This window comes from Macrosteles quadrilineatus, unplaced genomic scaffold (genome assembly GCF_028750875.1).
Source record: "Macrosteles quadrilineatus isolate MER2022 unplaced genomic scaffold, UCM_ALF_1.0 Scaffold_1__1_contigs__length_201487025, whole genome shotgun sequence".
Taxonomy (NCBI): Eukaryota; Metazoa; Arthropoda; class Insecta; order Hemiptera; family Cicadellidae; genus Macrosteles; species Macrosteles quadrilineatus.
This window is the reverse complement of record NW_026542594.1, coordinates 28189816-28213367: the sequence shown is the minus strand read 5'-3', so window position 1 is coordinate 28213367 and position 23552 is coordinate 28189816. Positions and strand designations below refer to the sequence as shown.

At 34.5% G+C, this 23552-nt stretch overlaps 1 protein-coding gene and 1 long non-coding RNA gene across 2 annotated transcripts in view; one reads left to right on the top strand and one right to left on the bottom strand.

Moving 5' to 3' along the window:
* Positions 1 to 20320, top strand: part of LOC128995584 (G-protein coupled receptor Mth2-like) — a 28831-nt gene extending 8511 nt beyond the window's left edge. The window contains exons 2-7 of the mRNA XM_054420602.1: positions 1087 to 2038; positions 6026 to 6104; positions 6970 to 7145; positions 8989 to 9154; positions 12830 to 12953; positions 20091 to 20320. Of these exons, the coding sequence (XP_054276577.1) occupies positions 1087 to 2038; positions 6026 to 6104; positions 6970 to 7145; positions 8989 to 9154; positions 12830 to 12953; positions 20091 to 20303 (1710 nt within the window). The 3' untranslated portion in view covers positions 20304 to 20320. The remainder of the gene's footprint in view (positions 1 to 1086; positions 2039 to 6025; positions 6105 to 6969; positions 7146 to 8988; positions 9155 to 12829; positions 12954 to 20090) is intronic.
* LOC128982855 (uncharacterized) lies at positions 13930 to 19301 on the bottom strand. Its single transcript, XR_008489746.1, has 3 exons — positions 19183 to 19301; positions 16426 to 16525; positions 13930 to 14147 (listed from the first exon to the last, which is right to left on the bottom strand). It is a non-coding gene; the product is annotated as an uncharacterized LOC128982855 (long non-coding RNA).
* Positions 20321 to 23552: the final 3232 nt, after the last annotated feature.

The window sequence follows — 23552 nt, the reverse complement described above, 5'->3', positions numbered from 1 at the left end:
GCAACGAGCGAAGGCGAGTTGCATAATTCACCGAAGTGATGTAAACACGCTCTTGCGTAACGTGTAACGTACAAGATTTTACCTGACCCGACAATATTCAGGAGGCTACGAGCAATATGCTTCATTATCAATTTCACTCATCTTCTAACAGTAACGTTAATTTTTAAACAAAAGCTAGGTTAGGAAAATTCTTCAAAGAATAACAATAAAATTCAAACACACGGCTGATTTCTAGCGTTGAACGTCGTTGGCTCCATAGAGGTATACGTTACACGTTACGCAAGAGCGTGTTTACATCACTTAGGTAAATTATGCAACGAGCGGAAGCGAGTTGCACAACCTTCACCTGCGTGATGTAAAAACGCTCTTACTACACTTGTATGGTAAATAGCTATTACCATACTTTATGTTTTCTTTGCGTGTTGTGATCTATAATTGATCATAGGTCTTTAAATAAATTATCCTGGCTAATGAATAACTGGTTTGGTTAACAAAGCTACACAGATCCTCTCACACCATCAACCTTCACTCATATTTGGGTTAATATACGCACCTAGGTGGCGTCCCCATCTCAATTATAATTAATCATTAATTATTACTCTTAAAAAACTTTTAATAGAGGATTATTTGTTTACATCTTTGATTGCTCGGCTCAATTGGTGGACCTGAGACCGCATACCTTATTAATTTTACCAAATATGTGTTACTTAATCCAAGTACATCCAAGTTTTACATGTACGTAAGTAGTGATTTAATTTACAACTTATACATTGGTAAAAGGTTGTTAAATATATTTCGAGGAAATTACGTATTCGTGTAGCTTACTAACGAATATTAAGTTAACTTTCCTCTAAAAACAGTGGACAGCCAAGACTCTGCAAAACACCAGTTTTTAGTCTCTCTCTTCAACAATGCAACTTTAGTGCCTTTTTTAGGGAGGGAGGACAACCCTCAGGTGAGTTGGCGCATGCGCTCTGTTTCAGTCCAGTCCAGTCTCAGTCTGTCGCGTCGCTTCGCTTTGTCAGTTGCTTACTAACTACTCGTGGGTCTGTGAGTCGTGTTTCCTACACGAGGTGGTATTTTTAGGTTCTAGACTCCAGTCAGCCGGCGCCAGCGAGAGAGTGGCGTCATAGGGCATCCATGGCCCCCACATTAGGCGGGACTCCTGCGGAACCCATGAGACAACGGAAACTGAATAGGATTTACAAGATCTCGGGATGTGTCGTCGTCGTGATAGTTGTGATGATCGCAGTGCCTGTGTATTATCACATGAGAGATACGCCACCAGTCACTTACCCTTGCCACATAGACCTCAGTGTTCCGCTGCTCAGTCCACAGTTCTACAGTAACGGGTCGGTGGTGGACCACGGAGACGTTTATCCCACAGGGTTTTACTTTACCGTCAACGGAACTACTCGGGGATGTCTCTGCGCGTTGAATCCTTGCATCAGAAAATGCTGCGCCAAAGACGAGTACTACAAGAGGAAAGTGGGTTGCAAGAAGAACACAAAACCTTCTCCCTTCGACAAATTCAGACTTCCGGTCTACCAGAGCCCTTGGAACATTACGGATGTGGCTAAAAACCATTTCCGGATCTTGTATGGGGATGTGTGTAAAGTGAAATTCATAACACAGGCCCATCTTCCCCAGCCTCAGTTAATGACAAATGGAAGCATATACAGAATCCTAAGTGAAAACGAATCAGTTTATGTAAACACTTCCCAATATTGTCTAGACTCATTGGACGCGAGAGACGAGATCACTATTATGTTTTGTGCGGCAACAGTCCGTGTGTCTCTAGAAACTGAAGATTCAGTTGAGTATATAATGTACTCGATGTACACTGTTGGCACGATCATATCCACCTTCTTCCTATTGGCTACCTTCCTGGTCTACTACATTCTGCCTGAACTGCACAACAACCTACACGGACTATCCCTCATGTGCCACACGGCGGCTCTCCTCACTGGTTATTCGTTCCACGCAGCCATTAAGATATTTCAAGAGGACTTAAGCTCGGACCTCTGTATTCTTTTTGGTAAGCTGTATAGATTGTATTACTGTAAAACCTTTATTCATCTACTTAGTCCACAAATATATGCTTTCCAGTCACTCAAAAACCCTTTTTGTTAATATATCTATTTACATTCTTAATACTATGAGAAGTATCCGCGTACCGAAACATAACTTTTCCAGCCATCCTACTTGACCAATTTTTACGATTAATGTGCCATTTTAAAGCTTATGACCTAGCGCACCTGTCGTTGTTATTTACGAATCTAATTTCCTTTAGTGTTTTGCCCCCCTAACACTTAATTTATTTCTAGAGTCCATTTTCAAAGATCCAGTTATTCTGACCAACCTTCTTTATATGGTAACTGTTTAAATGGGATTGTAATTTCAACTTTGTCACCCGACAAAGTTGGCTTCCTTGTACAGGCTTCCTTGTTTGCTTATAGTACAGAAAGCTGCTAATTGCTGCATATTTATACTTTGTCGTACGGTTTATACTTTGTCGTTCGGTTTATACTTTGTCGTACGGTTTATACTTTGGCGCACATCAGGATTCCAACGAAACAACACAAACCTGCGTGGTTCGATTATGCACGTAAACCGTGTACGCTTGGAAATAGGTTGGCAACACTTAAAGATAATAATACTATGAGCAGCTGACGGCATTTCCATTCATACTTGGCTTAAAATTCCTACCTTCGTATGGTCGCCGTAAGATAAAAGTATTGAAGGAAATAGGCTTTAAAATTTTAACGTTTATTTTGTATTTTAACAGTGTAATTGCACATGCCACACAGATTAGAAGCTATAAACTTGTCAGCTTAAAATCAAATGAAGATACAGAAGACAGGACAGAAAGGTTAACCTTGGGGATTCAAATGGGCTGACTTTCGTATTTCTTGTTAAAAATTCGTACGCAGAGCTGATGCATCTTGGCAGGAGTGAAGTATAGAAAATTCTTAATTAGGTCAGACGATTATATAACCTGACAGCTTTAAGGTAAATGCCCTTTTATCAGTATATAACCTCCGCATCTATGTGGAGGATGACGTAAACGTGATCTACTACTACCCAAAAATAAAATAGAAGCGGTTGAGTTTTCATGGGAATTATCAAGACACGTTCTCTGGGCGTGCGTTCTAAAAATAGTTACATCGTTAGAAACTTTGTTGTTGTTTTGCTCTTGATATTGAGCTGTGAGTTCGATTCATGAGGGATATACAGGATGTTCGAAAAGGGTGGGGATATATTTTAACTAGTGATTCATTGGGTCAAAATAAAGAGAAAATCAAGAAATTTAAAATACCAATAGCGTTTACAATTGAAAAAGAAAACTTAACCTGATCCACGAATTAATTCAGGAAATGGCGTATCCGAGGATAGATAAATTAAGCAGCTGGGTTTTCTGAATTAGGAAGTGGCAATGTTAAAAAAACTAATTTTCACCACACTATGATGTTTTTAGCTGTTTTACATACGTTAATTAATGGCTGAAAGTTACGTTATGCTGGCCATGCCAGCTGTCATATAGTCATTTGGGGACCGAGCAGGTTTTTACATCCTTAGGGCCGCAAAACCAGCTGCCGCTTACTTTCATAAAACATGAATGTATATATACAATCAGTATCCATAGCATTGCAAATTGCAATAGAATTGTTTTATTGTCACCGCTGCCTAGCAACGGTTTGTTATTATTTTTTGCTTATTACTCAAATTATTTCTTCCCATAACCTTAAAGTTGTACTTGCGTTGACAGAGTGCATTATTATTGTGGTGAATAGTGGTAATTATGTTAAAGTGTGGTTAAAAATAGCGTTCGTACCACGGACCGAAAAGGTTTTGCAGCTCTCGATCGTTTTAAGTTCTAGACTTCACCTTGAACTTAAAAACCATCTCGAGCTCTCATTTTCGGTCCTAGGTACGAAATATACTATTACAAACACTTTTTTTTTATATTGAGTTAGCCTATAAGGGCCAAATGAAAAAAAAAACATACACTGTGCACGACTAGGAGCGTGACTACATCGTGTAAGTTGATATGTACGGGCACGGATATACGAACAGAAAATGTATGGACCATAAACATAAACATATTGTGTAACGGGCGAAAATGTAAAGAAAAGATTGTAGCGGGTGGTACGGTTTACATTGTGACTGTCAAATACATACAGTATTCATTTTACCATATTTTGTTAGGGTTTTTAGCCACTGGTGTAATTTCTTGATGTTTACGATTCTTCCGTTTAAGTTCTAATATCCAAGTGTGAAGGTAAGTTTAAAAAACAAAAACCCCTCTATGTTTATTTGCATATGTATGGTGTGTATATGTTTAGGGCAGAGTAACCGTCCTTCGTACGGGGTTGGCATAAGTAAAATGCTTTTTGCAGTTATACTCAAGCAATGAGGAAGGACACAGTTTGTTAAAATTTGCTTATTTAAATTTACAGTATTCTATAGTACTACACGTCTACCATATTGTTCTACCACTTCAACTAAGATAGAGAAAAATAAATGATCAAAAATTCGCAAAATATCACAAATTATTCATGAAATTAAAAACATAAACCTAACTGTAAACAATCTTACTTTGACAATTAGTTCTCATTGTGTACCACAGTTCTTTGTTGCTCCTTAGTTCAAATTAGCAGTTTTCATAAATGCAAACAAATATAGTGCTGCACCCTGTTGGTAAATCTTATAACTTTTTAATGCTTTTGCGTATCATAGAACCAACTTTTTTATTTGAAACAGCTGACTAAATCCTTTAATTCCCTTTAAATATGAATACTCATAAGGATAACATGTGGAACTACAGAGCCACTGGGGCGGAGCCCGAAAGGATTTTTGAGATAAAGAGTACGTCTATGTATTAATCGGGAATGTGAACTATCATCATGCCAAATTTCAACCCAATCCGTCCAGTAGTTAATGCATGATTGAACTTCAAACAAACAAACAAACAAACACACAAACTTTCACATTTATAATATTAGTAAGATATAATGCGTAAATATGTTCTGTAATTGTTAACAAACCTTAGGCTACATATATAGTTTATGGTTATAATTTTTGTTTAATTCCCCCAGTCCCATAGCGTCTACCTAGCCATGTTTATGGAGATTTCATAATTGGGTACCGCACTGTTCTATTACCCCGACCACACAATGTTAGGTAACCAAACATTTAAAATTAAATTTCTGTTAATGTATGGTTCTATAACCTAGCCTAACCTGTTGTGGTGGATACAAAAAGAGTAGGCCAATCCATGATGGGTCGGGCGAGGAGGAGGGGACCTTTTCCTATCAACATATTCAATGAAAGTGACGGTTTCATAATTTCAAAAGTACCGAAAATATCATGGCGATTTCACTGCACAACAGTATTGGGTGGTTTTTAATGACAGTACAGTATATGGGTTATGGCTATTTTTAAATTGAAAAACAGGCAACCAGGCAATAGGTTGGTCTTCAATTCTAGTTTTACTTTTGATGTAGACAGTAACCAACCAATAAAATACAGTGCACCCTAATAAACCCTCGATAACAAACAAGTGGCCATTGATAATAGTGTAATTTAAAATATCTTTGAATTTGCATCAAACCTTGATAATGAGTCTATTTGAGAATCCCAATGGGAGAGTTGCTATTAAGTTTCAACTGGAAATAGCATCTGGAGATAGAGATAGATTTCATGTCAAGGAGGTAAATATGTATTTAGGTAAATGACGTCAGCGTTAACAAGTGAATGTTGAGAGAATTCAAAGTTCTAGTAATTTTAGCGTTATTGATATGCATTGAGCTTTGTAAACCAAGACCGACTGTCGAAAAGGGGCTTTATTTGTTTATTTACACAGAAAGAACCTTATAATCGTAAATCAACCAGAAATGCTATACTTTGTTTGCCTGACGAAATACTTTGTAAAATCAATTTACAAACTAGGCATTTAGCTTAGTTTTTGGTTGTTTTATTTTTTTTATGATGAATGTTATCATGAGTTAAGTTTTTGTTTCAGCGTTCACTGCCCAGTTTTCATTATTGGCGACCTTCTTCTGGATGAACGTAATGTGTATAGACATTTGGCTGGTCATAAGGTAAGTTTTATGTAGATAATTTAAAACTTGACTTAACATTGTAGTAATACTATAATACTATAATATAATATTATATGTAGTAATACTTGTAGTAATAGTTGTTGGTGGGCCTACAGTGGTCCTTTTTTACAAGATTATTTTTATTTTTAACAGGTTTTTGTAATGAATTGAAATTCTATGAATAGTTGAATAACGCAACGACCTATTTTAAGACAAAAAAAATAATTTTTTTTATCACGTGGGGTTTCATAATGGCGAACATTAAAAGTCTTTGAACTGAAATAACATAAAAAACTACGAAGGTAAAAAAAAATGTGGTAATGTTTTATTTAGAAAATTTTCTTACAATTCTAATGATACCACGTTTAAGAAAATCGGTTCATAAACTAAGGGAGATAACTAATTTTTTAGATACTGTATACATCAATGTTGAACTGAAGTGTTGTTATTTTATAAAGGTTACGGAGGAAATTCCAAAAAAAACACCTTTGGATTTATTCAAAATTCCACTGTTAACTCTTACAGAGGGAAAGAAAACTGTAGAAGTTTGCTTGTTTATGGATATATGTTGATCGAGTTTGGTAAATTTCTTTATTTCATCCTTAAACTCTTAACATTTGTAAAAGAAAAAAAATACTTTTCAACTTGCATGTAGCAGCAAGTCTAATTTGGGTTTTAATCCAATGAATAATTATTAAAACGGTGAATATTAATGTCTTGTAAATGTTTTAGTAAAAATATAATCAGACAAACTGAAATTCACTTAGTCTCTAGGTTTGCTGCGGCGTTGGTATTCGTAGCATGTTTGCTAGTTGTATGGCTATTGAGCTACTAACAAACTTTGACATTGACTGTATGTTGCCAGTAAAGTCAGGCCAGCGCAGAGCAGGAATTACAATAAGAAGTTTCTGTACTACTCTCTATATGCTTGGGGAGTGCCTATGTTCATTGTGGGAGTCTCCATAGCCATGGACATGATACCTGGAGTGCCTGACACTTGGATCAAGCCTCAGTTTGGGAAGAAGAAATGCTGGTTTGCAGGTCAGCTTTTATTTAATCTATTGACAGTGAATACAGTAACAGATTGAAATGATCATAAGAGGCCTATCAATTATTTCTAGCCCTCATAATAATCTTTTTAGCTTATAATCATAAACAGATGTGTAGCTTACATGGGCGTACCCAGAGAGGGGCAGGGGAGGCAGCAGGTACCTATTTCCTCTATGTTTCAGTAAGAAATTATTCCCGATTCGGAATTCGTCCAGGAAATAATTATGAAACTTGGCTTTAAGTACAAAAGAGACGCATTTCCTCAGAGAGCCAAGCCGCCTTTAAAACCTTTAACTCATATGAGTTTAGGTCAAGATTAGTTTGGGAATGCTTTGAAGAAACCTGCAGGTGAAGGGAGATCAACACAAGTAGTACTCTCTGCTGTGCTTGGTTGTAACAAAAAAGCCAACTGCTGTGTGCAAATCTCAAAGGACCCAAACTATACTGTGGCATCTCCAAGAAAACAGCACTGCAAGCTTAAATCAACTCTTGAGACATTATGAGCACGAGAAGAAATGGACGGATTAGCAAAATTAAAATTACACTTAACTCTCCCTTAGTACAAACTCCTGAGGAACCCCTTCCACAGGACACTGCTACCATAGAAAGCAGAGTCCGTAAGGGCTGCCCTTTCTTACATTGACAAAGGACATACAATTCCTCGGGAAGCTCTAATGAAGGGGGTCTTCTAGTTTGTGAGTCAGTGGCTCAGTCGGTGCCACAGACTTCAGTCCCAAGGCAGTGGATTTCTTGGGATTGGATACTGGTACCTTATACTACTTTTTATCAGTACACTACAATTCACCCTTGTACTGCACCGGCTCATCCCTTGCTTTGATGGATACGTTTCACACACAGGTCCGTAGCCTATGCAGACGGACAAATGCAAGATTAATAGTTATTTGTGCAACTAGTGAGAAAAGTGAGCAATTGACTCACTCGAGAGAAATCCTTACTCACGAGCCGTAGGCGAGTGAGGAATGGTTTCTCGAGTGAGGCAATTGTACTTTGAACTCGAGTTGCACATTATACTTTTCCTACAGTTACCATAAAACAAATAAATTGGTGAAGAAACATAACCTATTTTTACACAGAAGTGAACTTTTAATATAACATTTAATGTGAAGTGACAAATACAACAGTACAACAGCTGACCAGCTGATTAACAGCCAGTGCTGCCAACGTATTTCGCGCGCACACGACGTTGCCTGCATGTTACGCGCTCACTATTTCGTGCCTTCACATTGCAAATCTGGAGTGAGACAAAGTAATTAGAGTGAGACAATGTTAACATTGTCTCACTGATGAGCGAATTGGCCACTTTGCTTTCTCAAATCAGTGAGAGAACATGTACATTGTTAGGTAACTGTAGGAAAAACCTCTTAACCTCTGACTTGCAGAGATATTGGGAAGTTTAAAGAATTTGTAAGGGGAATTAAAAAAAACCCAAGTGGCTGATTGATGCACATTGGGCAGTAAAGTCACCCATAACGATGATGATAATGATGTGACACTGTAATCCTTTTTGTTTTACGAAATTGTAGTTGAATACTGGTATTTTCAAGTAATTACTCTGAACTTAGAAGTTCTCTACATTTTTATATTGATATTACTTATAAATTAATCTTTGTTGCTTCACGTAGACATCAACGTTAATTAATACAGCATGGAAAACAAAGGTATACCTTTGTATATAGGTTATATACAAAGGTATACATAAAATAGTTTGTAATTTTAAAACTGTGTGGGGAACATGAAGTTAGTTATCTGATGTATGATATTCACTATAATCAGGTTGATAAAATACTTTATGACCAATTAAGTTTTTTTACAGATGATCGAGGGCTTCTACTCTACTTCTACTTGCCCATAGCAGCGGTGGTGGTCACCAATGTTGTCACGTTTGTATCTGCTGCCATTGCATTGAGAGCTCACTCGCAACATACCAATATGCTTAACACAAGTGAGAGTCGCAGAACCAGTGACTCAGACATAGACAGGTAACTATCATTGTATTGGCAGCAAATAACCAGTAATTGGTATGCTATGCAAATGTTATGAGTTCAAGAAAGTGTTAAATTGTTATTTAGCAGCATACTCAAAGGAAAGAAATTGTTATATAGGTTAAATTATAACGATCTTTAGAAATCTATATGAATAAAATTACGGGCTTTTCTGTTACACTGGGTAGAATCATGAAGTTTTTTGTTATCTGAACCTTTAGGTTTCATAGCCCAAGAAAACCAAAACTGTTTCTACTTTGTAGAAGGCTATTCTATAAAAAACCAATCAGCCGTGGAGAAACATTCTATCTGCAAACTGTCGATGAAGTGTGAACGTTATTAGTTGTTAACAGCTTGTTTTGTTGAAGAGTATACAGAATTGGAGAGGGCCCATGCACAATTTGCAAATTTCAATAGGCTTCAAAACTTATTTCCAATGGAAAAATATTTATGCAATCAACTTTTATTTTTCAAAGATCAAGATCTAAGTGATGAAGCCTGAATTGTGATTTACCTCAATCATGTTGCCCCTATTTAAAATAAATTATCAAAAAAGTACCCTATTTAAAATCTATTTTCACAAACTGTTCTTTGTCTCTTGCTTACTGTGGTTAAACATTCAACTGAAGGATAGCTGTTAGTAAAAATTTCTTATTTACTGTTATAAAGAAAGTTGGTCAGCAACACTGGATCTTTGGAAGTGAACTCTAGAAACTATATAAACACATGGGGGCGAAGCCCTGGAGGAAATTACCTTTTTCGTTACCATTCCCAGGTGGGCTTATCATAAGCTCTAAAATTACACCTCAATTGTGAAAATAAGCGGGGCAGCTGAAAATGGGCGTAACAAAGAAAACCATGATTGGATTAAGTTTTTTCTATTGTTTAGAGATTGAATAAATAACAATCCATAAATGGCTTGGTTTATCATTGGTACGGTACCTAAACCTTTATTAGAATCACACTACATGAATTTTTTCCACTAAAATAAGGAGATGAATTTGTGCTTTCAGGAACTGTATAATACAATGATATATCCAAATAACTAAAATGCGTGTAACCACAAAAGCAATTTTACACATATGAACCCTAAACAGCTAGACGTGTGATTGCATGTGTAATATGTGGGGGCACGGATATTAGAACAGTAACATATGGCCTTAAACATAACCAATTTATGTGTGTAACTAGCTCGAATGTAAACAAATAATTGTAACATAATGTACTGCTCATATTTTTGTTGTCAAATGGTATATTTCCATTTTAATAATAAACTTTTTTATTTGTTTGTGTTTATGATCCTCATATTTTAACTGGGTGTGTAATCAAGTTCGGTTGTAGATATATTCTATCTGAATGAGTTTATGTACCATGAAAACTTGAACATGTGTATTAAAAGCGTGTTTTCTACGTAGTTTGCAGCAAAATATTTAAAACATGTTAACAACAATAAGGATTGTCAATAAAAGCTGTAAATATCAGGTTGCAAGCCCTGGTGTATATGAAAGGCAAAAAAAATGTTGTCAACAGCTGAGGATTTCTAGTGGAAAGCATAATTGTTGTTGTAAACACTGAAAAACTGTAGAAACAATTTTGAACAAAGAATTAGCATTCTTAGGATTACCGGTACTGTAAACCTTCGTTTATAACACATGTTGTAAACTCTGGTATTTACGCAGCGTTATGAACAGTTCACGTGTAGAAATCAATATTACCTTTAGGACTTACTACTTGTTCTGCCCGTGCAGCCACAAGGAGAGAACGTTGAGAAGATATGTTGATTCTTCACCACCTTGTCCAATGCAAACTGCTGGTTGATTAAGCGTTTGTTCTTGATGTAAATTAACTTAATTAATGTCCGTGTCACAAGGAAAAATACTCTACAGATGCATTTTTCCCAGCTGGAACATATAAGGCTCCGTCTAAACTCTATGTTTCTTAAGTGTCACTTAATTATATACACAACATTTATCTGCAACATCAATTGCTGTGTTTTAATATATAATACTGAAGAAGTTTAATTGTTTTGAACTTATAAGAAAACAATTGAAACATATTTAAAAGGTTTGAACACTTTCCCACATTATAAGAAAAACGTACTGTCACTTCTCTTGATGCAGTGTAGAAATCTATGGTTATTCTTTCAAGGTTATCAAGGAAAAGTAAACAAACTAAAAATACGAATCTAATTCTAACAGCTGATGTATCTTCAATCAATATGAGTAAAGTTTGAATACTTGTTACTTCGATCTGGGGATCGGCACATAAAAACACGTTTATACCATATTTATAGTAACGGTATAACTAGGTTCTGTGTCAAAAATAAGTTCTTGTAGACCAGTGGTATAGCCAGGAAAAATCTATTTTCGCCATAATAGGAGTATAAACTTTAGAAAATTTAATATGGGCCTTATGGGATAACATTCCGCCATTCTTTTGATTTGTTTACCTTTTAAGACCTACAATTTTATCGTGTGAGACAGAGAAAAAGAGAACGACTTTGCTCCTGTTCATTCATAGAGTAATGAGTAAATTGTTTAAGAGTTGTACATTATAATAAAAACCTTTCCTGGGTAATAAACAAGTAATATTCTAATCCATTAATAACCAACTTATTCTGATATCATCTTCAGCTTGCTTAAACTGTAGATTTTTGCTAACAAAACACGCAATTAGGGCTAAATAATTTACATTAAAAATATTTTAAACTAACAGTTTTATAATCACAAAACCTAATTATTATTCTTTTCGTTGGTTGTCATCTGATTCTGATTCTATTCTCATTCCAATTTCGTAGTCTCAGTCTGATGGAATGAATGAACATTTACAGGAATTGTAAAGCCTGCCTTATAAGTTATTACGTATTGCAAGCAGTGTAGATTGTACTGGATGATAAGGCCATCTATTTCAGAAAAATAAAATCTCAAATAACTTAAACCAAAACACAAAAATCTATTATAAAGTTTTAAGTTAACTGTTTTGAGTTGGATGCGCTCTCATGTTAGGTTAGCCGGTAAATAGGTTAGGTTTCGATTTTTTTTAGTTAGGCCTTACCTAGTTTGGGTTGGGTAGTTAGGGTAGTTAGGTTGGGTTGTAACTGTTTCATTTTATAATTGGTTATAGTACAAAAAAATATCGAACATCTGCATCTGACATCTCTGTCACTGTTGGATCAGCCAATCAAAATACTTCATTCGCCCTATGTGCATGAACTCCAATTGAAATAAAATTATGGACCCGGACCATGTATGTTATCTTATCAAGGAATGTAATTGTCTTATTTCGAATTATCTTTTTGTTTTTTGTTTTTCTTGCTATTATTTTTATTTCTCTGACACTGGTTATCTATTTTTGTATCATACATTTTACAACTTCTTGTTTTGAGCTCTGATTGTCCAAACTAATTGTGTTTGGACAAATATATGCAGTTGTGTGATTAAAAATTTTACCTTTTGTCATATTAAAATCCATTTTTAGCCCCTGAGCTGTGATATAGTTATTGAGCTGTGTTCGTGTTTCGTGTTTCAACTATGACGACGCTACTTCAGCTGAATGTTCAACGTCCGACGATGGCATTATAATGCCGAAACGGCCGTAACTCAAGTTACAACAGATTGAGCTGTAGACGAAGGTAAATACCTATTTTTAATTTTTTGTCATATCTTTGAACAGGTTCAATCTTTACCTGAGGCTGTTCATTGTGATGGGAGTCAATTGGATAATGGAATTATTTGCCGTTTATGTGGGAGGACCAAAGATTTTATGGTTTATACCGAATCTTGTCAACACACTGCAGGTTAGTAATGTCAGTACAATCCCAAGTAGCATAACAATGTTGTTTCAATGTTGTTCTCAACATTTAATCAACATTAATTTAATATTGCCCCAATATTGATCAACGTGGTAACAATATTGTTACAACGTTTTCGTGAAACAAAATACATTGTCTTGACAATGTTGTCTTAATATTTTTCAACGTTGTTTCAATGTTGTTTTCAACATTTAAACAACATTCATTCAATATTGCCCAAATATTGATCAATGTGGTAACAATATTGTTACAACGTTTTCGTGAAACAAAATACATTGTCTTGACAATGTTGTCTTAATATTTTTCAACGTTGTTTTAATGTTGTTTTCAACATTTAAACAACATTCATTCAATATTGCCCAAATATTGATCAATGTGGTAACAATATTGTTACAACGTTTTCGTGAAACAAAATACATTGTCTTGACAATGTTGTCTTAATATTTTTCAACGTTGTTTCAATGTTATATGGAAATATTAAGCCAATATTAAGACAATTTTGAAAAAAATTTAGAAATTATCAATTAACAATATTTTGTTAACATTAACAGTATTTTGATTATTGTTTTTACAACATTGTTTAAGTATTTTTGTATCGGCTGTATTATCCTGTCAATATTAAGCTAATATTTTAAAAAATTCACAAAATAATTGTTAAACAATCTAAGTATTCAAAATACTTCGGCCTGCATAAATGCATAATAAAAATGTCAAAACAAAAAAAAAACTCATTTTAGGTAATACTCTATTGACTGACAAAACTATTATTAATATATTATTTTATTCTTGAATAACAGTAGGCTATGCTATTTCATAAAATCTGCAAAAAGTATTTCTGTGGAATATTGTTGACATAAGTTATGTATATTTATTTCAAGAAAAAGGTAAAATATAACGTCACAATTTAAAAATATTTTGTTTATTCTTTCACAAAGCCCAAAATATACATTTTTTATAGAAGGTCAAATCACAAAAGTATAAGAGACCAAAAAACCAAGCGAACAAAATATTCTTATAATATATCAAATCTGTAAACAAAAGTAAATCACTTTCAAGATTTAAAAATTAATAACTGTAGGCTCAATGTATAGGCCTAGTGATTGTTGAAAAGTGTTTATATCTTCGCTGACATCTCCATAGGCCCGATTCTCTTCGACTGTAGCGGCATCCTTCCCTTTCCTAAAAAAAAGTCTTTGTGTCAAGTTTATTTTGCATGGGAATTGGGAGTATCTGAAAGTATAGAACAAGAACAGCTGCTATTTCATGTTGTTGAGGGTTGGATAGAGCTTATGAAGTACATCAGGCATGTTTGATCTATGTTCCACGCTCTCACAATTTTTATTTCAGCTAATACTGCGGTTTCATTGTGGACGAAATGAGAGTAAAAAAATGAAAAAAAAATATAAAACCTAACCGCCACAAACTAACATAACTAACCAAACTTGCTAATAATATAAAAAGAGATATAAGATAAAAATCTAATGAAGGTTTACTACCTATTCGAAAAAATTGTTCTGTTCATAAAATAATATTATAAATGCCTCAATTTCTAACATAAAATGAAGTAATCACATTCTAAGCAAAATCTTTAACAAAAAGTTAGTGTCACTGGAGGGATTCAAACTGGATAACTCTTAGACATCGTTGATACTAGTTGCGAGTCAACTTTATCATGAGTATAATAATATACTCTATCCACTGAGTACTCTATCCACTACACAACATCGATAGTTGAACTTCGTATCGTTGCGCTAATGGTGTTCTCTCAAGAGAAGAGAGTGACGTCAGACCGTGACAGCCAATAGAATGTTCTCATTTCGTCCGTATTGAAAACCGCAGCTGAAATAAAAATTGTGCCTCATGGCCCTGGCCCACTTTAAAATAACTATTTTAAGGTTAAACGTAGCCTTGGAGATTGTTAATGGTTTGCAAGGTCTGTAATTTAAATACTCCCTTTTCCACTATTTTCTCCACTGTCAAAAACATTTTGCATATAACCATTGACTAAATTGTTGAATAGGGCCTACTTGTATTAATAGCCAAATATAATACAAGACCTATATTAACCTATATTATGTATGAAAGGCATGTATTAAAAAATTTAGTTAGGCAGAGATAGAGTCAGAAGAGAGTATAAAGGCTTATTTATTTACTCTTATACAAGCTTCAAATTATCTAGAAATATTTTAATATTGCTATTTATTGCCTTATTTTTAGTTAATGAAAACAAAAACTCAACATAAACAATGCGGTAGGCTGTTGTAAAATTAGTCATTCGAGGAACGATTTCCTAAACATACAACAAAACCAAAAGCTATTTTTTGCCATTATATGAAACCGTTTAGAGGCCTACCAATATATTTTACAAACCGGTAGTCAATATATTTCTTGGCTACCGTACTTCAAACATTAGGTGTCAGAGAGAATCTAACTTTATTTTTTTTTTTTTTTTTAGTGAAATGATCAAATTTGTTTAATCTTTTTAAGAGGGTGAGCAAATTTGCGTACAAAAACGCCACGTACTATCGGTTCAATAACGAAATACTAAGTATTTATATTATTTCGGACCAAATAGGCTCGATTCAATCGATTAATGGTTGAATGAATACATATAATGAACACTGTTACCGTACCGCGACAGTACGAAGTGCTGCCATCGGTGTTCGAGGTGAAGTGGATAGTGTTCGGCTCATAATCAAATACTTATCAGACCGAATCCCACCGGTGACACTAACATTTTGTCAAAGATTTTGCTTAGAATGTGATTACTTCTTAACTGTACATCTTTTTTTAGAATTTGAGGCATTTAAGTTATAATTTTATTTTATGAACAGAACAATTTTTTCAATAGTAAACCTTCATTTGATTTTTTCATTAACAGCATGTTTGGTTAGTTAGGTTAGGTTATGACAGTTTGCGAAATCACATGGCGTTTTTAGACAAAAAAGTGCTCACCTTGATAGCCTACCTAGTTTTTACCATCTGGTTAGCCTACTTTACTAATCGATCTTGGCTGAGATTACCTACAACGTAGCCTCATCAGACACAACACTCCCTATGATTATTAATACATGTTTTGTGATTTGATTAATCTAGTCAAACGATAGGCCTAGCCATACAATATGATATAAAGCAATTATTAATATTTAGACAATTACATGCAATTGATACTGTCATGAAAGCTTGAAAAGCACAAGTCAGTCATACAACAGTAAAATATGATACATTAAAGCAAAATAAGTTAATAAGTTCATTGTACTAAAAACCAAATAAACTGATAGCTATATTTTAGAAAAAACATCATGCAAGATTAATAGAGCTAAAGTCCGCTTTGAAAAATCTTTAAGTCTGTAAAAGGGCCTTACAATACAATCAACCATGCATACATCACATTCTTAAAACTATCTAGGCTAACATGCTGAGCTGACAGAGGAAATCAATTGAAAAGGTCAATTACCTGTAGCTTCAAAGGATGTTAGAAACTTGGTCAGTCTTGTGTAGAGTCTACTGATTTTATTTTGACCTCGTGCCCCATGGTTTTATACGTGCCTGCGTGCCTGTGAAGAATGAGAGAGTTTAAGTTAAGGGATTTTTGTATTTATGTAACTTAAGACACCTGCAAAAATGTACAGGTTGATTACTGTTTGAATTAGGCTTTAATTACTGTGCCATATTCATAAGCAGTGCGACTAAGTTAAAACAAACAAATAAGAATAGCCTATATAAAGTACAGCAAACCTTGATCGGAACAGAACAAGTTAGGCCTACCAACAAATTAATGTAAGTTAGTTAGGGGTACTTTCCTGTTAGAGAGACATTCATTATTATTGATGATTTTACGATCTTAGTTTTGGTTAACGAAAACAAAAACTCAACATAAACAATGCGGTAGGCTATTATAATATTAAAGAGTAATTTAATGGTACCTATTAACTAAAATAACAAAACCCAACTACACTAATGTAAAGTGAAATGTAAAGTGATGATGTTAACGACTGATATTTTAGTTTAAAATATCTTTTTAGTCTAACGTAAAACTGATATTAGGCTACTGTAGTTGAAATGGTAAGTTAGTGGTTGAAATTAACTTAGTAACTTAACCCTCCAAGTGTCTCTACTTTTGGTCTTAATGTTCGCCCATTTATTGCGCAATCGCAGGGTTTTATTAAAATGCATCTTAGAAACTTAAAAACAATGTAAAGTAAGTTATACTGTTTTATATATCATTTTGTTTGGAAAATTATGGGCTTCAAGGTAGGCCCTAACATATTAAACATTACAAAAAAAATTTCAACAATTTTTGTGGGGTTAAGTTAACATTTCTCAAAAATTATAAAATAGGCTAAATGAAAAAAAATTATGTTTGCGCTCAATAAGTTGTTACAATTTATCGGTCTACAAATATCTTAAAATAGCCACTTTGTTCAGAATTTTATGAGGATTCCAAAAATATAATAATATAAGGAAGTAGATTTGAAAATAAATAAGTTAAGTTATGGGCAAAAAACCGATTTCGGTACATAGCGTTTAGCTAAGAATGCATAGCCTAACCATAGCTAGGAATCTGGCTGATAATTTACATCAATATCACTACCTACTTCTTCAGGATCATCAACCAGCCCTTCAAAATCACTTAAATCTTCTTATAATGCGCCACGTATATCACTACTTTTGATTTTAACACTAAAACAATGATAAACGTAATAAAACACATCAGTCATCGGTGCGAGGTTAACCAAGCTGTTTACAAATACGCACGTCAGCTGTCTGCTACAATATTTTCGGAACTAAAATGAAGAAACAGACATCAGGAGAAAGCTCTGAATCTGCTGAAAAAAATGATACCTAACTCGATCCAGTTCAATCCGATTCAGCCAGTCCCAGAGCCGTCGCCGTAAACAGTGTTTGTGAGTCGCAAAAGCGACACATAACACCACAGCGGGTGTGTTATGAGTCGCTTTTACGACACATAACACTCGGAGGGTTAAGGTAGAGCCTATCGTAAAATCAATTTAGGCCCTAGCATAAAAGTTATTTTAGGTTTTAAATAACATATGTACCGGTATTGTTATTCTGCCTCGTGCCTGTGAAGAATGTGTGTTTAAGTGCTTTTTGTATGCAAGAGACAAGCAAAAATGTACAGGTTAGTTAATGTTTGAGTTAAGTTCAAATTACTGCCATAACTTAATCATAAGCAGTGTGACTAAGTTAAGTCATAACAAACATAAGAATAGCCTATAAGTTAAAGTAAAGCAACCTTGACCGGTATAGAACAAGTTAGGCCTGCTACCAACGAATTAAATAAGTTAAGGCTAAGTTAGTTAGGTACCTATGAACTAAAATAACACAGATACCCAACTAAAGTGATACGGTAATGTTAACAACTGATCTTTCAGTTTTAAAATAATTTTAGTATAAGCTTAACTTTTTACTGTTAAGGCTACTGTAAGTAGTTGTAATGGTAGGTTAAGCTACTTTACTTTAGAGGTCGAAATTAGTGTAGTAAAATCGATCAATGCAGGCCCTAGCATTAAAATTATTCTTGGGATTAAATAACTTATTAAGTTGTTCCGCTTATAAAAAGGCCAACGGTAACTTAATGTAGGTTAGGCCTAGGCCTATTTTAAATTTACAAATTATTGACCAATTCATAGGATAATTAAATTGTAGCCTACTTTGAAGTTGTAAATTGGCTTTGGTAGCCTATGTAACATAAGTTAAGTTTAGGTAAAATAATATTGACATCCTAGGCTAAAATATGTCAAAGGTTAAACTGCAATGGCAAAACAGGAAAACACATTTTCGTCTAAATTAAGGTTAGGTAAAAAAGATGTGAGATGATTCAAGCCTTGGAGATGATTAACTTATGACTTCAATTTTCTCGGCAAATGCATTCACAATGATCTCAATGATTAGGCTAGGTTTTACTTTTTCTTTCAGCATTCAAATGAGATTTTTTTGTTTGCTTATAAATATTAGCCTTATTAATTGGCCTAACTTATTTAGCCTACATAGCCTTGCATACTATCACACTTACATATTTTATTTGTGTGTTAACAATCAATCTTAGCAGTCGGTACTGCATTTGTAGGTTAAAAGATTTTAATAAATTAGGCTTGGCTCTATTAAGTTACGACTAGAGTGCAAGCCTAGCCTACTTTGATAATATGTAACTATGAATGCAAAACTTAACTTGATAACAAGATGCACTTACCTTGAAGCTGGTATCTCAAGTTGACCACCATTAAAAAACTGTATTCAGCCGTAAATAATTGTATTATTATACATCAGAATCTCAAAGCAAAGGGAAAAATACAATCATTGCAACATGGTGTGAAGTGAAATAAAAATTACGAGATTGAGACTAGGACTAGAGATGATTGAAAGATTGATTGAAATGAAAGATGCTCTGGAGCTGCCGAGTGCCGATGATGGAAGATGAGATGATGAAGATGGATGCTACCTGCTACCATTGCTACCATGCTAGATGCTAGCTAGCTACAGTTAACAGTAGCTAAAAGATAGATCCATCCGCGCGCGTTTTAATGGCGCGCACAAGAAAATAGTTCTAATTTAAATTGAAGATATTTTTGTTTCTACCCGTTTGGGTAGAACTTTTATTTTAGTATTTTGTTTTTAGCATCAACCTTATTCCCTTTATTACTTAATAAAAGCCTAGTTTATATTTATTTTGATTTTCTGGATGAGCTGAGTCCATAAACAGTTTTCAATCTTATTAATGTTGTTTCAATGTTGAAATAAAAATTATTTCAACATTATTCAATATTGACAACAATGTTTTCAATAAATGTTGATCAATGTTGGGAAAATAATGTGTTAATGTTGAAATAATGTTTTTTCAACATTAATCAATATTATCAAACAATATTTTCATAAAACGTTGATCAATGTTGGGAAAATCTTGCTTCAACATTAAAACAATATTCTCAGAACAATATTGTTGACAATGTTAAGCAACATTATTTCAACATTTTAACAATATTGTGTTGCTACTTGGGATATGACAACTTATACTATTTCAACTTGACTTGTGATTTTAAAACCAGTGCATCATAAAACATATTATCTTAATACTGTAATATTCTTTTTCCTTGTTTTCAGGGTGTGTTTATCTTCATTATTTTTGTCTGTAAGCGCAAAACACTGAAGATTCTCAACAAAAAGTTGTGTCCGCAATGGAATGTCATGACAGACACAAGTACAAACAGTAGTACCTCAACAACTAGAACCACTTCTATTAGTTCAAGATCAATGTATCACAGTCAAGACACAGTTCTCAAACCTCTACATGGCGACATAAAAGATGAATACTAGGCGATGGATATTTATAAACTAGCAAAAGCCTGTGCATAATGTTTTCAGGAAGTAAACACATTTTTTCTTTACCTACTCCTTTTTGGCTATTCTGATCTAAAGTTTCAATTACTAATTTTAAAATGTGAAGTTTTTTGTGTGTGGCAACCTTTATTTGACCATCATAAATGTGTATTGATAAACATTGACAGGTTTGTGTAGGGAAAGGATCAAGGAGAACGTATAAATATAAACAATATAAAACTGCTGAAACTCATAATAAAAATTCAATAAGTTAAATTCCAGTCAACCATTTGGTTTGATACCAAAAGTAATTGCATGAGTTTTAGTGAGTGTTCTCGTATAAAAGACAATTGAATTTAAGCAGAAAGTTTTTGGGCAAGAGGTTGTCAAATTGGAAGGCAAACCTATAAAATCTGGTTAACTAATCCTAAATCCAAACCAAACAACTGTATAATTAAGTTGTTATTACCTTTAACTTTACCTTTGTTCTTGAGTAGTACTTTTTATACTATCCTATGCACATTTTACCAGCTTGTTTCGCATCTTCAGGGCGTCTTCTTATGTTGTAACCCGATCACTAACATATTAACTCATGTCATCATTACTATGTCGACGGACACGCACACTGAGGTAGGTCTTGGTCGGGGACTGTTGACATTTGGGACATTCGACGACAGTTGAGGACAGGGACTTTCCAGGTTTATGATCGGATGCTTTGATTTTTGATGAGTTGCCGATTTTTTTTATTTTTATGTTTTCTCAGTTGTCTATTGTATGTAATTTGAAAATTGTAGAAACATGTACACAATTTTCTCTAAACCACAATGTAAAAAACCAATACATAGACAACACCAGCAGGTACGTAATTTTTCCAACTATTCTTAAACCGTAATAGCCTACAAGTCACCACCAATCCCACGTCAATGGTTACCAAACACCTAAAACAACACCCATCTCACTCAACAACATTTCCCGACTCGCGTACTATTCTGTACAAAAGGCACTCAAAACTTTTAGTGAAAGTACAAGAAAGTTAGTATTTATTGATCGAACATCCTTATAAGCATATAAACAAAAAAATACTACACTAGTACTCTAGTACTCACTAGTACTACACTAGTACTCTTTCAAATTCATACTGATGGTCATCCTCACCCTCCGTCATGGAGGGTGAGGACAATTGGCCCTTTGTGTCACATTACATCCAGGGTATTCTCCGCGCCAAGAAGCTCGACCTTGACCGGGATGCGGTGTAGGTCATAAAGAATCTAAATGCCAGAAACAGTGAGAGCCCTGAGGGCTTAGGTAACATGTTGGCCTGACTTGAACTAATGTGACAAACAATTCCAGGTCTGTGTCCAACAGAGTAGAGGGGGTTTTTAGTGAGTAGTCTTTGATAAGTTCAGGAGTCTCACACTACAGGCTATCTACCTGTGTGCGTAAAAGCATTTTCCCTCCTCTCCCTAAAAAAGCTCTTTCAAATTAATCAACTTCGTAAACTAAAAGCAGCAACAAACCAGCAGCTCCACTAAGCATCCGTCCGGTAACTAACCTGGTAAGTTCCTACCTACTATCGACGAGGAACACCCAACCTCAAAATGCCAAAATCCCTAGCCCGAGAAATGAAAATGAGAAAGTAAGACCTCCTGCCCCTCCGCATGATGTTGTTGCTCAACCTGACTACGATAAATGTGTAACATCCATGTGTGTTAATATTTGTAAATATATAGGCTATGGTGTTGGTGATAGGGCTACAGAATAAGAAGACGCCCTGAAGATATCACACAAGCTGGTGATATGTGCATAAGGATAGCATACAAACTACTACTCAAGAACAACGTAAATAAAAGAGGTAATAATCACTTAAATATAATCAATTTCTTGAACTTGGGATAGCTAAAAACATACAAACAACTGAAGTTATAGAACGGTCTCTAGTATGCTAATGTGTATAAGTCAAGCGGCGTGATAACCGTATAACTCGTTTTCTAACCGGAACATCGTGGTTTATAGTATCAAAGGCCTTAGACATATTATAAAAGCGAAAATTTGTATTACTGTCCATATTGAGATAATTTTCTTTTTAGTAAAATTAACAACGGCTCCAACAACAACTTAAGTGATAATCAGTCAGTTAGGTTAGTTATATCATATTTGGCAGACAAATATCAATTATCAATTATTTAAGATGGGGACGCCACTATGTGCGTATTTTAACCCAAATATGAGTGAAGGATGAGTGTAGGATGAGTGGCGCGATCTTGTAGTCTTGTTAGTGACTAAGGCCGACATGTTCCTTAGACACAGCTGTTAATTAATAGCCCATACAGCTAATGGCAACTAAGGGACCTACAGTTTATAGTGGAATCCGAACCAAATTTTTTCCTTGTAATTTACGAATTGGTCTAATTATCAGGATAGTACTGCGGATAGTCGTAGTACTCACTAGTGCGGACGTTAATCCAATACGTATTTTTATGGTAATTCCTCTCAGTATTTAAAGGTTGACACAGGTGTTCCGCAAGGTTAAATTTTTGGTCCAACCATGTTCATAATATATGTCAATGATTTACCGGTAGCTTTAAGTAAAGCTTGTGTGTCAACCTACATTTAAGCTGATGACCTTACAGTTCAGATAAGTTACTCAAATGATAATTTAACCAATCAAATTCTCAATAATATCAACCTGACTGTTGAGGAAGGTCTCAAATTTATTACTCTTCATCAATCCAGGAGGCAAAACATGGGTAAATCTCAAATTTACTATGTCTCAAGAAGAATACTCAAATCCTCAAATTAAACCTAAGTTCATATTCTCAAAACACTCCTGAAGCTGTTAGGTTTTTAAGTATAGTTCTACAACCTAACATTAAATGGAATAATCATGTTGTCATTGTGTGCAAAAAAGTGTCTAAAGGTATTTTTATGATTAGACATTTTAGGTTGATTGTTGATTTTAATGTTTGATACCAATATACTTTGCTCGCGTTCAGAGTCACCTATCGTATGGAATTGCTGTGTGGGGATGTGACAGCAATGTTAATGAATTTTCAGACGAGAGTTTTAATAATTATACGTAAAGTAAAAAAAAACTCACTGTACACCTGTGTTTAGAAAACTTGGTGTTGTAAAGAAAATCTATCTATCTATATAATAATAGGCAAGCATGTTTCTTTAAAACCTTTTTTCTTAGCTTGTGTGCATCGCAGGGAAAATCTACGCATACTGTTAGAAAGATATTTTCCT